Raw genomic sequence first — 12921 nt, forward strand, 5'->3', positions numbered from 1 at the left:
ATTAAATGGGCGCAGATAAAGACAATAAAACACGAAAAATTTCACGAGGTAAATTGTTACGCTTAGAGCACGATAGGTAATAGTAGGCAAGAAACATGAAACGTTATAGCCGCAAAGGCATGAGCTAACCAATCGTAAAAACTAAAGATTGAATATTTTTAGTGTTGTCCAGTTCGCGCTTTTCACTTCAGGGCTGGAACGTCCTGCCTTTGCTATCCGTCAGGTCCCATCGTTCTTGTACCTTGTCACTTAAGATATATTCCTGTCATTCTTTCTCACCTGGTATCCATACATCCTATTGGTGCACGACGTCTATTGTACGGTATTTTTTTTTGTAGACAAAACCACGCAGATAACCCTGGGAGGGTATGTACCCCCTTTATATTTCATACTGGGGGCGGAAGCATTGTGTGACTAAATTTGTTTTTTATTCTGAGTTCATGATAGAAATACTGTCACTGTGAGAGATACGTATGAGATTTGCCGCTTATTTAACAAACCATCTCGAATGACTCTACTTTTGTTTTCATCTTTGACTTTACACGGAACTGAAACCAAGTCAATTAAATCATCCAGATGAATGCTGTCAAATTTTTTGTGTATTAATGGTCTCAATATCTATGTGCTTCAAAGAAACTACTAAAATATCGAAGTGTCTTCTATTGTTCAGGTCTTTGGGCGAATTTTCTAACTACTCAATGACCTTTGTTCCTTTAACTACCGAAGTTGTTGGGGTCACTTTTTTTTACCTTTAGCAGAAAAAAATCGCACTTACAGGATTTTTGCGTTTATGTAGCACTGTAACGTACGTGTTAGTCCATCAGGATTATTATGAAGTAATTCAGACATTACACACTCGCAGTCTGTATTCATCCAGTCATCCAAGCTCATCATTTGCAGGTGAATAGCTTGAGTGCTCTGAAGAAACTGTGTGAGGATAGGTGAAAAGCAGTGAACACCCATAATCCTCGAAGACAAATGGAAAACAAGATGTCAGAGCTGTTTATGCTGCGTAACATCTATTTAACAGAGAGCCGTACTGACTAGCATAGAAATAATTTTAGCTTACTAAAGTTTATTGAGCCTTCAGCTTCACATTCATTTATCGTTTTGTATGCTTTGTTTGAGTGCAGATTGAAGTGACGTTCGCACCATACGCGCGCGGCGTTAGTGACTGTTGCCGGTGCCTCTGGGGGCGGCTCGGAGGTTTTCGGTGAGATCAGAACGAGACACTCGTCGAGCAGCGTCGGAAGTCTTTACCACATTCTCGCCTCGCAACGTTTTTATATAAATACGTATTTGGTGCCGCAGCGAAAGATCGCCTCCCCTACCTCCCTCCCGTCCCCCAACGGCCTTTCGCGTTCGCATACGCGACGGAATAAGTCGCGTTTGCTCTCTATATATGTGATTGTAAAGCAGGATAGAGACGCTTAATTCTGCAGCTATTCAGGGAGCACGGCGCAGAACGCGCGTTTGCTCTCCGCCGTGCGTTCGCTCCCCGTGATAACCCGTGTCCCTCGCGCGCTTTCACTCGCACATAAAGCATACGGTGCGCGGCGAGGATTTCATCGCCGTTTGACGTCATACGGAGCCTCACCGCGACGGCGACGCCGACGGCAGAAATCTGCTTTGAGTGTCCTAATTGCTATCGCAATAATAAATTTAAAGACACCTCGAAACAAAGTATAGCAAGATCAATGTACTGAGGTGCCTTCTGTGACTTTGTATTATCAGCAGTCCAGATTTTTTTAGGAAAGTAATGAAATTTATTATTGCTGCTGTTCCGTAAATTCTTTCCGTAAATTGTTCCGTAAAATGTGGCAATAGAGCTACTTAGCCGTTGATTATTGGATGTGGAGCTTTTACGATGTTTTATGGCGCTGGCTTTGAGGTAGGAATTAATCCAGTGATACCGTGTTTGGTACAATGTACTATATAGTGAAAAAGGGCATAATTGTCGCGATCATCCCAACGCACTTTCTTAGTGCGCGATAGTGCCATTGTGCCTTTTCCTTTGTGGTCATGTGTTATTAGAGAAAACAGAAATTCTCACTGGAGAAGCAGATTGCTATTTTAGGGGCGAAGCTCCTTATGGTCGAGCCTTGTCCGCCGTCGCGCCGTCGTAGCCACGCTAGTACTAGTACTAGCTAGCGGCTACTACTAACGCGCGTCGTTCCCGACGCTCTCTCTCTCTCTCGTCCGTAGCTAGGGGTGCTGCGGTGCACAAGGGCGTTCGTTCCCGACGCGCTCTCTCTCTCCTATTCGTCCGTAGCTAGGGGCGCTGCGGTGCACAGGGGCGTTCATTCCCTACGCGCGCTCTTTTTCTCTCTCGTTCCTGACGCGCGCTCTCTCTCTCGTCCGTAGCAGGGGCGCTGCGGTGCACAAGAGCGTTCGTTCCCGACGCGCGCTCTCGTTCTCTCTCGTCCGTAGCTCTGGTTTATCCGAATGATCCCCCGGTGTTTAGCCCACTCATCATCATTCACGTCGTGGATATGCGGTGATTTTTTTTTTCAGGTAATAATTTACCCCGCTTTGTAACTTGCAACGGTAAACCTTGTGGAACTTTTTCAGCCCAAGTGTGCGTGGCGAAATCTGCATTTTTTTTTAAATAAGCATTTTGTGCCCGATTCCATCACACCCATCTCTGTGTCGCAGCCCCATACTATACGATTTTCGTCTCGCCATGGAAACTGTAAAGTGAGCACGCGTAGAATAGTTGCGTAAGTTTATTTTTAAAGTATGCAATTGATTAACAGCTTCCGAAAGTTGTCTTGTACTTTCTTTTTCAGCTAGTATTGATTCGATGAATAGAGTTTTTTATAAGTGGAGTTTTTCACACTCGTACAACTTGAATTTAGGCCTTCGTCCTTTTCCATCGTTTCATATGTGTAGCTTTGTTTTTCTTCCATTTACCGGTGCATGATTTAGTGGACTACAAAGCCCATAGTCAGGGCCTCGAAGAATTGTAAGGGGACCTATTTCAGATGAACTAATATTACATCTCTCACGCTAATGCGAAATAAATACCGTGCAAACAGGTGCCAGCAAATAATAGGCTCACAAGCTTGTCGAGACCAAGGTGTGCGACAAATATGAGAGCGCATGTCAGTCAGCCTTCGGTTGTAGACCAAGCAAGTCGCGCTTTACTTCAACAGGACTTCTAACCTTGAAAGTTGGACTGCTTCTTGAAATACAATGAGTTCACGGTAGAATGAATCGCCATAGTGGCGTTTTTATTTATTACCTATATAGGCATGGGGAAATACTCGTGACTGTCTCTAGAAATGAACGCGTCTATTAAAGGGCTGAATTTTAAGCCACTATGCATTGTTCCTGTGGAGCTTGAATTGTAGCTATTGCATTGCTTTGCTCTGTTGCGTCAACTACGTTCTCTTTGCGAAATGTCGTTAGCTACCACTTAACGTAATCATCATCATCATCATCAGCCTATATTTATGTCCACTGCAGGACGAAGGCCTCTCCCTGCGATCTCCAATTACCCCTGTCTTGCGCTAGCGTATTCCAACTTGCGCCTGCGAATTTAACGTAATACTTACCCCTAAAACACTAGTGGAAGTTGTCTGACGAGCAAATTCCTTGACCCGACGGTTGTCTTTGGTAACATCATTTGGGTAGTCAGACGTGCTCCCTTTTGAGATATGTTCAAAAACGAAAAAATCAAGACCAAGTTCCTCGGTTATCTTGCAAATCTGCTCAAAGTATTCTGCCCTATATAACTAGGTACACAACGGCTATTAAAATCTAAAATGAGCTTGAGATTTATTGACGACAACATGAATGAGTGCAGTGCTAATCTTGCGGACTTGCGTTATATAAAATTATTTATTCAGTTTCTCTAGGCGTACTATATATTTAACGGAAAGAGTCAAAGATTTCCTTTAATTTAAATACTTCACTGATTATTTATTACATTTGAATATTTTTAACTTCTTTTGCATAAGTATCCACTGAATAGGATCATGGTTCCCAATTACATTTACCAATATGTTCATGCTATATATCTGAAAGCGCGCGTTCCTAGCGCGCTTTCACTCGCACATGCAGCATACGGTGCGCGGCGCCGAGTTTATCGCTGTTGGACTTTATACGGAACCTAACGGCGACGACGATGGCGACGGCAGGAATGCGTTTGGAGTGCCTGTGTAATTGCCATCGCAGTGAGAAAATGAGGTCATTCTTGTTAATAATACGTGCGCTGAAATTCAATTTTTTCTGGATAGCATTGCCAAAAGAAACAATGATAAGTTTGTCAGTCGCAATCGAAATTTAAGCAGTTATTTTTCTAAACGATCTGGGTGGCACATGAAAAAAAGGACAAATTTATAAAAGAAGCCAATGTAATAATACACTAAAAGAAAATAGTGCTGTTTCAAAAATTAAGATCCTCACTGCAAGAAAATACAGATTTGTTTGGTCCCGCTAGTGAAGTGCAATATAAAAACAACCTTGCGGCATTCCGCCTAGCACGCTAGTGCCTTCCGTCCCCACAATGCCTTCATTACCTTCCTCGTTCATTACCTTCCGCGTCAGAACCTCTTTTTGATCCAACGACGCCACAAACATCTTTAATATCCTTTCTGCAATTGTTCAGCATATTGCTGTAACATCTTGTGTTCTTGATTTGGCCGATATCAAAAACCCACATCATGCATTGTAGTTCTGCAAAAAAGAAAAAAAATCAAGTGAATTGTTTTTAAGTTTACACATTACTGGAATTAATCAAATTGCGGAAACAGATTACGGGTTTCTACATGAAAGCTAGGCAAACGTTATTTTAGACAAGTTGTCCCTGGTTATGAAAATTCATCTCAAACACATAGGACAAAGAAGGAAAAACACGACTGCAATTTATTTGAAAGAAAGATAGAGGTAGCGTCATTGCATGCTGCTGCACTAAGCTAAAGGTGCGAAATGGCCTGTACTGTAGCTGTTTTTGCCTTTCTCGCGATGGATATCTGATGTCATTGGGCACTTAATGATTTACCAATTCGCCTTTGAACAATTGGAAAGTCGCGAACGTGCTTGCACCGCGCTGAAAGCATTACTTACATTGATTTAGGTAAGGAATACAATGGCATCCATTGGTTTGAGGCGACTTCGGTCTTTCTGAACTTTTACATTCTGTTCCAACAGCGCAAAATTCGACGGAAGAAGAAAAGGGAAATACACAGGAGTAGCACTGCTAGCGTCCAGCTGCGCCGGGGCAACAGTTTTTTCAGAGTCGCGACGCGCGAGGATAACTCGCTGCACGTTACATGCACACCAACAGAAAGTCCGAGCCCTGCCCGGGCCCCGGTTAAAAAGCACATGCCGTGCCCGAGCCCGACCCGAGCCCGTGACACAACTTCCCTACCTATGAACACCATTTGAGCGGTCTGAACGCAAATACCAGAGCGTGAAGTAGTACGAATGACCCTGCCGAGCAGTATCGCCAGCAGTTTGCAAACGCGCGATCTTGATGCGGCCCAATCCACTTCTATCGCAGCGCCGCCACAGTATTTTTCCACGTCGGGCGCCTCACTGCAAAGCATGTGCTGCCCCAGCCGCTCGTCCCACTCAACCGTATTCTAGTACACTATAGCCGAAGTCCAGCCTCGATCGGTCGTTAGCGCAGCGCATGGATGGAGTAAATGGAGAAAGAATGCTTCTCGTTCCTCCATGGTTCAGCGTAATGCGCTGCTGCTAGGCGGCCCGTTGAGAACATGCGTGCAATCAATGGATGGACGCAGTGCCATATTTCATTCGCGGGACGAATTATTTTATCTTAACAGTCATCGATTTACCAATTCGCCATTGAAGAATTGGCAAGTCGCGAACGCGCTTGCACCGCGCTGAAAGCATTAATTCCATTGATTTAGGTAAGGAATACAATGGCATCCTTTGGTTTGAGGCGACTTCGGTCTTTCTGAACTTTTACATTCTGTTCCAACAGCGCAAAATACGACGCAAGATGAAAAGGGAAATACACAGGAGTAGCACTGCTAGCGTCTAGCTGCGCCGGGGCAACAGATTTTTCAGAGTCGAGACGCTCGAGGATAACTCGCTGCACGTTACATGCACACCACCAGAAAGTCGGAGCCCGGCCCGGGCCCGGGTCAAAAAGCACATGCCGTGCCCGAGCCCGACCCGAGCCCGACCCGAGCCCGTGAAACAACTGCCTTACTGAGCCCGGCCCGGCCCACGGGCCCAGCCGGGCCCAGGCTTTCGGGTAAGTCCGAGCCCGTGCAGTTCTCTAGCAAGCTATTATAATCGGTGGCAACATATGAATTGAGTACAAGCAACGCACAAAAGATCTTTCGTTACCTGCCCTGAACATTTATTAACCTCTAAAAGAGAAGCGTGCCAGCTGGATTCCCCCCACAGCTAAAATGAGTTTGCTCTGCTAATGTCAACTGTAGACTAATAGTCAAATAAGAAAACGTTGCGATGCACCAAAATATTAGTTTTGGCTAGCGACTGATATCAAGATCTCCTATGAAATTTGTCAAAACTTTTGTGGTTTAATTTTAAATGTAGCGACACTTACACTTGTACGGGGGAAACTAGCTGTTTTAAACAGGCAATTAAACAGGCAAAAGTGCTGGCCGTCCTGGAAATTAACGATGGCTGGTAAATCTCTCGAAATTGTTGAGTTGGGCAATAGTGCATATGGCACTGCATTCTCGGGTTGCCGCCCACTATATATACGCGTAGATGCGAGGATTCAAACAACGGTGTTCCGTCAGCACTAATTCTGTGCAAACTCGGGCATAATCACGTTTTCTTCATAAGGGATCTTCCTTGTTTTCCATCAACCACCGTTAGGTGGAAAAAAAACTTTAGAAGATATAACGATTAAAAACTAGCTAAGAAGAACGTCGCACACTGCAATCCATTTGAATGATATGCTCTGAAATGCGACGCAGGATGAGACATTTGAAGTTAGTCTATTAGAGCAACGCCTATTATGATGAGTAAAAATGTTCAGTTAGATGACAAAGGCGCGTATTCACAAAACAACCTTATACATATCTTTTGACTTCCTTACTTATTCGTTGCCTTAATGCGTTTCATATACAAACCTGTTACTTCAGTCGAACCTTTCCTTAACCTTATCGCATCGGAAAAGCAGTGTTCTTTAAGGTAGCCCGGTAGCTACCTTAAGGCACCACTTATGGAACGCAATATGGCAGACCATGCAAACACCTTTTCAGAGATCGTCAATTTGGTCATCCTTTTAAGGGAGAAGCCGACGTTCGCGAAGCGTATCTATATGTAGAACTGAGGTGGCATGTACTCAGGGGCCGTCAGAATCTTAATGAGGTTACACACACGTTCGACTGCGAAGGAGAAAACGACGTCACTGACGTCGTTCTCACTGCGTTGTCGCTTGCATTCGATGTCTTCAGTTTGCTTGGCTGCATGGTTAGCAGCATTCGCCCGCCATTGCCGTTTGCGATTCTTCGAAATTAATGTGAGATGCTACTCGGAAAAACGTTTTCTTCAATATTTGTTACAACTCAAAACGGCGTCCACCTTTACAGGGCTTGAACTCCTTTTTTCAAATCTGCTTTTACTTTTTTGATAGCTCATTTGATTGATTTTTTGCGCACCATGCATTTATAAAAACGATGCCTTTTTGTACAAGCTTAGGCGATAACAGTGAGCCCAAGAAAACACTAATAAATAGCTCATATTGCTCCCAATAAGTAGCAGACCAGGTCTAGCCGTCTAGAGATTATGAGGCACACCGTAGTGGGGGGCTCCGGAATAATTTTGACCACCTGGGGTTCTTTAACGTGCACACGCAAGCACATGGGCGTTTTTGCATTGCGCCTCCATCTAAATGCGGCCGCAGCGGCCCACCCACGTCTGAATATGATATCAATGTTTAGAAGAAAGAAACCATTACATGATCACGCATTGGTCGCTTGCACAGATGCCGCCATTGTTGCAGCACGCCTACGAAATTGCATGGAGTAGGCGTCGCTTGGCTTTACGAGTGGCATAGATCGGTCGTGCGTTTCTTCACCCAGCGGAAGTGGTCGCATTTGAGAGAGCTCACTTAGCCGTCGATGGTTTATATCATCAAACAGAAACACTTGCGTATGAGGAGTTATAAGGCTTATTTATAAGTTCAACTTATTGCGGAAATTTGAAGGTTGCTCAACTATGGCGCCCACGCGTTCAAAACGTAAGGTCCAGAAACGACGTGAGAAGACTCCGATAGCAAGAAAGTGGATGCCAATTCGCGCCCGCCATTCTGCACCATGGCGGGCTCAAACCAAGTAGGGAAAGCACCATTGCAACAGTACACTATGTAACCCTCACTAAATGTTCCATAGGTTAAGCCTGTAAGCTTTAGAATGCGCGAATAAATGTTGCTTGTGTAGTTGATTACGTGATTTTTGTAATCTAGTGTTGACACACCTTTACAAGTATGCACGAGACGTTTCACGTGCACTAATATGGCTACTTCGCTATACAGCTAGCATGATATTATCTTTTTGAAAGGACGAGCAGAAAGAGAAACCCAGCCGCGCTAGCCGTGCGCTTTTTGAGGTATTATGATAGTTGTGTAGCCCGACTGTTCTAAAGATTTGTTGCCAGTCCCATTCGATTATTTCTGCGTTTAGTCAGATTCCGCACATTGTCTCCCAAGTCAGCAGAATTTCAGCAGAAATACAGTTAATGCTACATTATCCGAATATGTTGTACCTTAGACTGATCAGCAGTGTACGCGCAGGGTACAGAGACGCAGTTGATTCGAATATTGTAATCCAATAGCCATTTATGCCACATAGATTTTTTTTATTTTGGATGTACCTGTTTGCTTGATTATCATTAGTAGCATTCATTCATTACATATGCACCTGCTTTCAAACAAAGCAACTGTTCATCAATTTTTCACCTTAATGGCGGATACTTTAGCAAAAATCAGTAATATTCAGTAATAAAGTTATCTTAAATCAGGAATATTGTCTACTAATATTATATGTTATATACGTGAACGTGTTCTGGTATACTTCAAGGATACAAAGCACCGCAGAATATGATGGCAGATAATTGATATGCAGGGCGGAAATTTGCATTCTAAAACGCAACAATTTGCTCACAACATATATGGGCAATACACGCATCAGCATTGTCATATAGAAAGAAATGTGCTTCAGTTGCTACTAAATTGCTAAGAACGCTGTCTTTGAGATGCTTAAGCGATTTTAACGCATCTACACTCACCTTGTCTCCAAGAACCATACTGCAGTAGTAAGCAATTCTCGGTAACATCTAGAACAATGAATGTCTCTTGTAACTCAACCTCATTAGATGTTGAATGAGATGTTCCTGGAACATTCAGTAAGGAAAGAGTTTATTGGCACAAAAAACGCAAAAATACTAATAGATTCTAAAAAAACAAAGATAAGGAATTGCCGCTGCAATGCACTACAAAAATGTCACAGTTTCGCCCTAAGGGCGAAGCAATGAATGCGATAGCAACACAGCAATGTCATACGAAGTAAGGTGAGCGGCTTTGGTAGCAACAACACGCAGAACTGTTGTCGACGCCATCGGCGTTTTGCCCGCGTTAGCTCAAAATGCATGCGGCGTTGGTGACTGTTGCTGGAGCCTCTGATATAAATAGGCACTTGGTGCCGCAGCTAAACGTTGCCTCCCTTCCCTCCCCCTCCCCCACGGCCTCTCGCGCGTCCGAAGAAGGCGCGTTTGCTCTACATTGGCGCTGAGCCGTGCTCCCTCAAGGGCTGCAGAAGATAGCGCCAACCTTTCCCTTTCCCTCAAGAACCACTTACTACTTGCTCTACATATATGGTGATTGTAAAGGAGAAAAGAGACGCCTACTTCTGCAGCCCTTAAGCGAGCACGGCGCAGAACGCGCGTTTGTTCTCCGCCGTGCGTTCACTCCCCGTGAAAGAGCGCGTCCCTCGCGCCCTTTCACTCGCACATACAGCGTTCGGCGGCGCGCGGCCACGATTTCATCTCCATTGACGTCATACGGAACCTCACGGCGACGGCGACGGCGACGGCGACGGCGACGCCGACGGCGACGGCGACGCCGACGGCAGAAATCTGCTTTTGAGTGTCCATATAATTGCTATCGCAATAAAACACGCTGATCGTTCTTTTGATACCAGAACAGTTGGTCACTTCCATCACAAATGTACAGAAGGCACGATTACCTAGGGCTTATAGTAGTTTTAAAAATTGTGTCGCTACTCTTGTCGCTGTCCAACTGTCATTGTTGAAGGTACCGTGAATTCTTCTACGCCTGATCGTCAATTTCTACGTGCGGCGCCAGGCATCAGCTAATACATCTTATTAGCTGGAAGGGCATTGTGCTTTCACCACGATGGATAAAATCACGAAGTTTTCGTTTTGAGCTTGCTTGGAGGTGGTGGCCTGGTGCGTCTAGAGCAGAGCGCACCCAACGCTTACAAATATCTCGAGCATGATCATATTTATCAGGCCAAGCAAGCGGCTAACATGCAAGGGCTTACGTGCTGTGTTGTGGTGTAACTAGGTGCAGTAATCAGGTGATACCACAAGGCTTGCCTAGGCAGACCTCCCATGAAGCGAAAAGCCTAAAGAGAGCAGGCAGTGCTATGCCGCAAACTACGCAACATCAGAAGCATCCGCTAAACTAAACACCCAGGAAAAGCGACAAAATCGAACATCGCGAGATTGTTTAGGAATATAAAACATTATTACCTAGCTTTCAACTATACAATGCGGATATTACTTACACTTAGATGCTGTGCCCACCGAAAATTGAACTATCGGTTCAGGACAATAGCAACTATGAGAGACATGTTCCGGATAGCTGCGCAACAATTCGCCTTATACCAGATTTATACCTTATATCCTCAGCGTATCCGCGTGTTTACACACGTATCGTGCCGCAACAATTCGTCTGCATCAGTATTTGTCATACCACATTCGTCATTACAAGATGATGATGAAATACGCTTGATGAAATAAACTGAGCGTGCCCTGACGCTTATCGCAGAAGGCACGCCAGTTGTGTATCGCTAGCTGTTCAGCATATTCTTGCGACTGTTCTGTCAATAGGGCGGTTCTTTTCCTGAGTTGCGTGTTGAGTTACATGTTGTCCAGTTACACGTTTCCTGAGTTGCGTGTTGTGATTGCAAGAAACACTTAAATTATCCCGAGTGACATCTTCCACCGTAGCAAAGACCCAGTGCTCAATATCAGCGTCTAAGAATTGCAGTTAACAGCGGTACCTGCCCAATGCCACATCTACATCAACCCATGTTGGCGCGAAAGAGGTTCGTTGAAAAGTGGCGCATATGTACACAATGCAACATACATAACCACCTAAGTTGTTGTGACGGTATGTGTCGAAGACTGTTCCCTAAGCAAAGGTCACAGCTGGGCTACCTATTCAACCCTGGACTACCCAGCGAGCCAGGTAGTTAGGAAAACGTATACAAACAAACTTAGAACATACGCCCTGGAAGGTACCTCATAACATACTAACATAAACCCCGTGAAGTTCACTTAAGAAAGAGACGTGTTTACAGGAACAAACACGTTTTCAATGTTGTTGTCTGGCACGCCGCGTCGGCGGGTTGTTGAGAACATGCATATGGTAGGTGACAGGTGTGTCAGAGACGGATGCTACCAGACCTGTCCAACGACAGCTCCCTCGACGTCACCACAATAGCCTCTGCAGCTCCCTGGATGTTGCCACAATGCGGTCGTAAACTCTCATACCGTAGACAAATATTCCCCTCTAGACAGCTGTAACTACGCATGAGTCCACCACAAAGGCATTGAAGAAGTCTTTGAGCTTACCTTTGTACGCACGCGCAACAGGCCAGGGAAAAGACAGATGAACTGATAGAGAGGAGTGAAGAGAAAGAGACGGAGAATAAGGAAACCAAATGCTGGGACGAACCGGTTGAAAGCAACGTTGCCACTGCACTCGTGGCAGAATTAGGTGTGCATGGAAGGATCGCAAGAGAGGTTAAAGGCACCGTGAAAAAATTGTGGCAAGTTTAGGGCCTTATAATGATAAAAATGAATACTACCAGGTGTCTCTAAAGCTGCTGACCAACTCTAACAATTAAAATTATAGACCAAAAGGACTTCTTGGCAAGTTGGTGCTTTGATTTTCTAGGCATACTTGATTGTGGTGCGTAGTACATTTCGTGAAATACGAAATGTATTTCGCTCCACACTGAAGTATACCTATAAAAATGTAAGCCCATTATGGCACATTGCTGCTATTACTGAAAAAATAAACGGCGTGCAAGTTTTGTGGACAACTGATTGAGTGCGTGCAGATCGGAAGCCACAGTAAAGTACCGCATTGTCATGACGACACTATGCAAGGGGCCAGTCCAGCAAACCAATACTTCAGCCATGATGCGATGTGCCGTGAGAGACAATGACAATGCAAACTTTCCGCATGCTGCGAACAATGGTGCACAACAACGCTTCGAGGAAACATGTCTCGCTTGATATTCCGTGAACTACGTAGATCAACAAAAGTGGGAAACGCAAGTATGCGGTCCTTATTATCGTCGAATATCGTCAATCAACGTAAACAGCACATGAAGCTTAGTCTACCTAGGTTCCCGCAGTGAGCGTGAGCTCTGTACATCATCACCAGCCTATATTTATGTCCACTGCAGGACGAAGGTCTCTCCCTGTGATTTCCAATTGCCCCTGTCTTGCGCTAGCTGATTCTAACTTGCGCCTGCAAATTTCCTAACTTCACGACCCCTACTTAGTTTTCTGCCGTCCTCGACTGCACTTCCCTTCTCTTGGAATCCATTCTGTACCTCATAATGATCCACCGGTTATACATGCTACGTATTACATGGCCTGTACAGCTCCATTTTTTTCCTCCTAATGTTAACTGGAATATCTGTTATCCTT

General features: G+C 44.7%; 1 protein-coding gene across 1 annotated transcript in view; it reads right to left on the reverse strand.

Moving 5' to 3' along the window:
* The window catches only part of LOC125945697 (uncharacterized), a 104473-nt gene that overhangs the window by 51314 nt on the left and 40238 nt on the right, over positions 1-12921 (reverse strand). Inside the window, exons 8-11 of the mRNA XM_049667943.1 lie at positions 9241-9345; positions 4540-4680; positions 3558-3649; positions 776-927 (exon numbers count right to left, since the gene is read on the reverse strand). Coding sequence (XP_049523900.1) covers positions 776-927; positions 3558-3649; positions 4540-4680; positions 9241-9345 — 490 coding nt within the window. The remainder of the gene's footprint in view (positions 1-775; positions 928-3557; positions 3650-4539; positions 4681-9240; positions 9346-12921) is intronic.

Source organism: Dermacentor silvarum, chromosome 5 (genome assembly GCF_013339745.2).
Source record: "Dermacentor silvarum isolate Dsil-2018 chromosome 5, BIME_Dsil_1.4, whole genome shotgun sequence".
Classification (NCBI taxonomy): Eukaryota; Metazoa; Arthropoda; class Arachnida; order Ixodida; family Ixodidae; genus Dermacentor; species Dermacentor silvarum.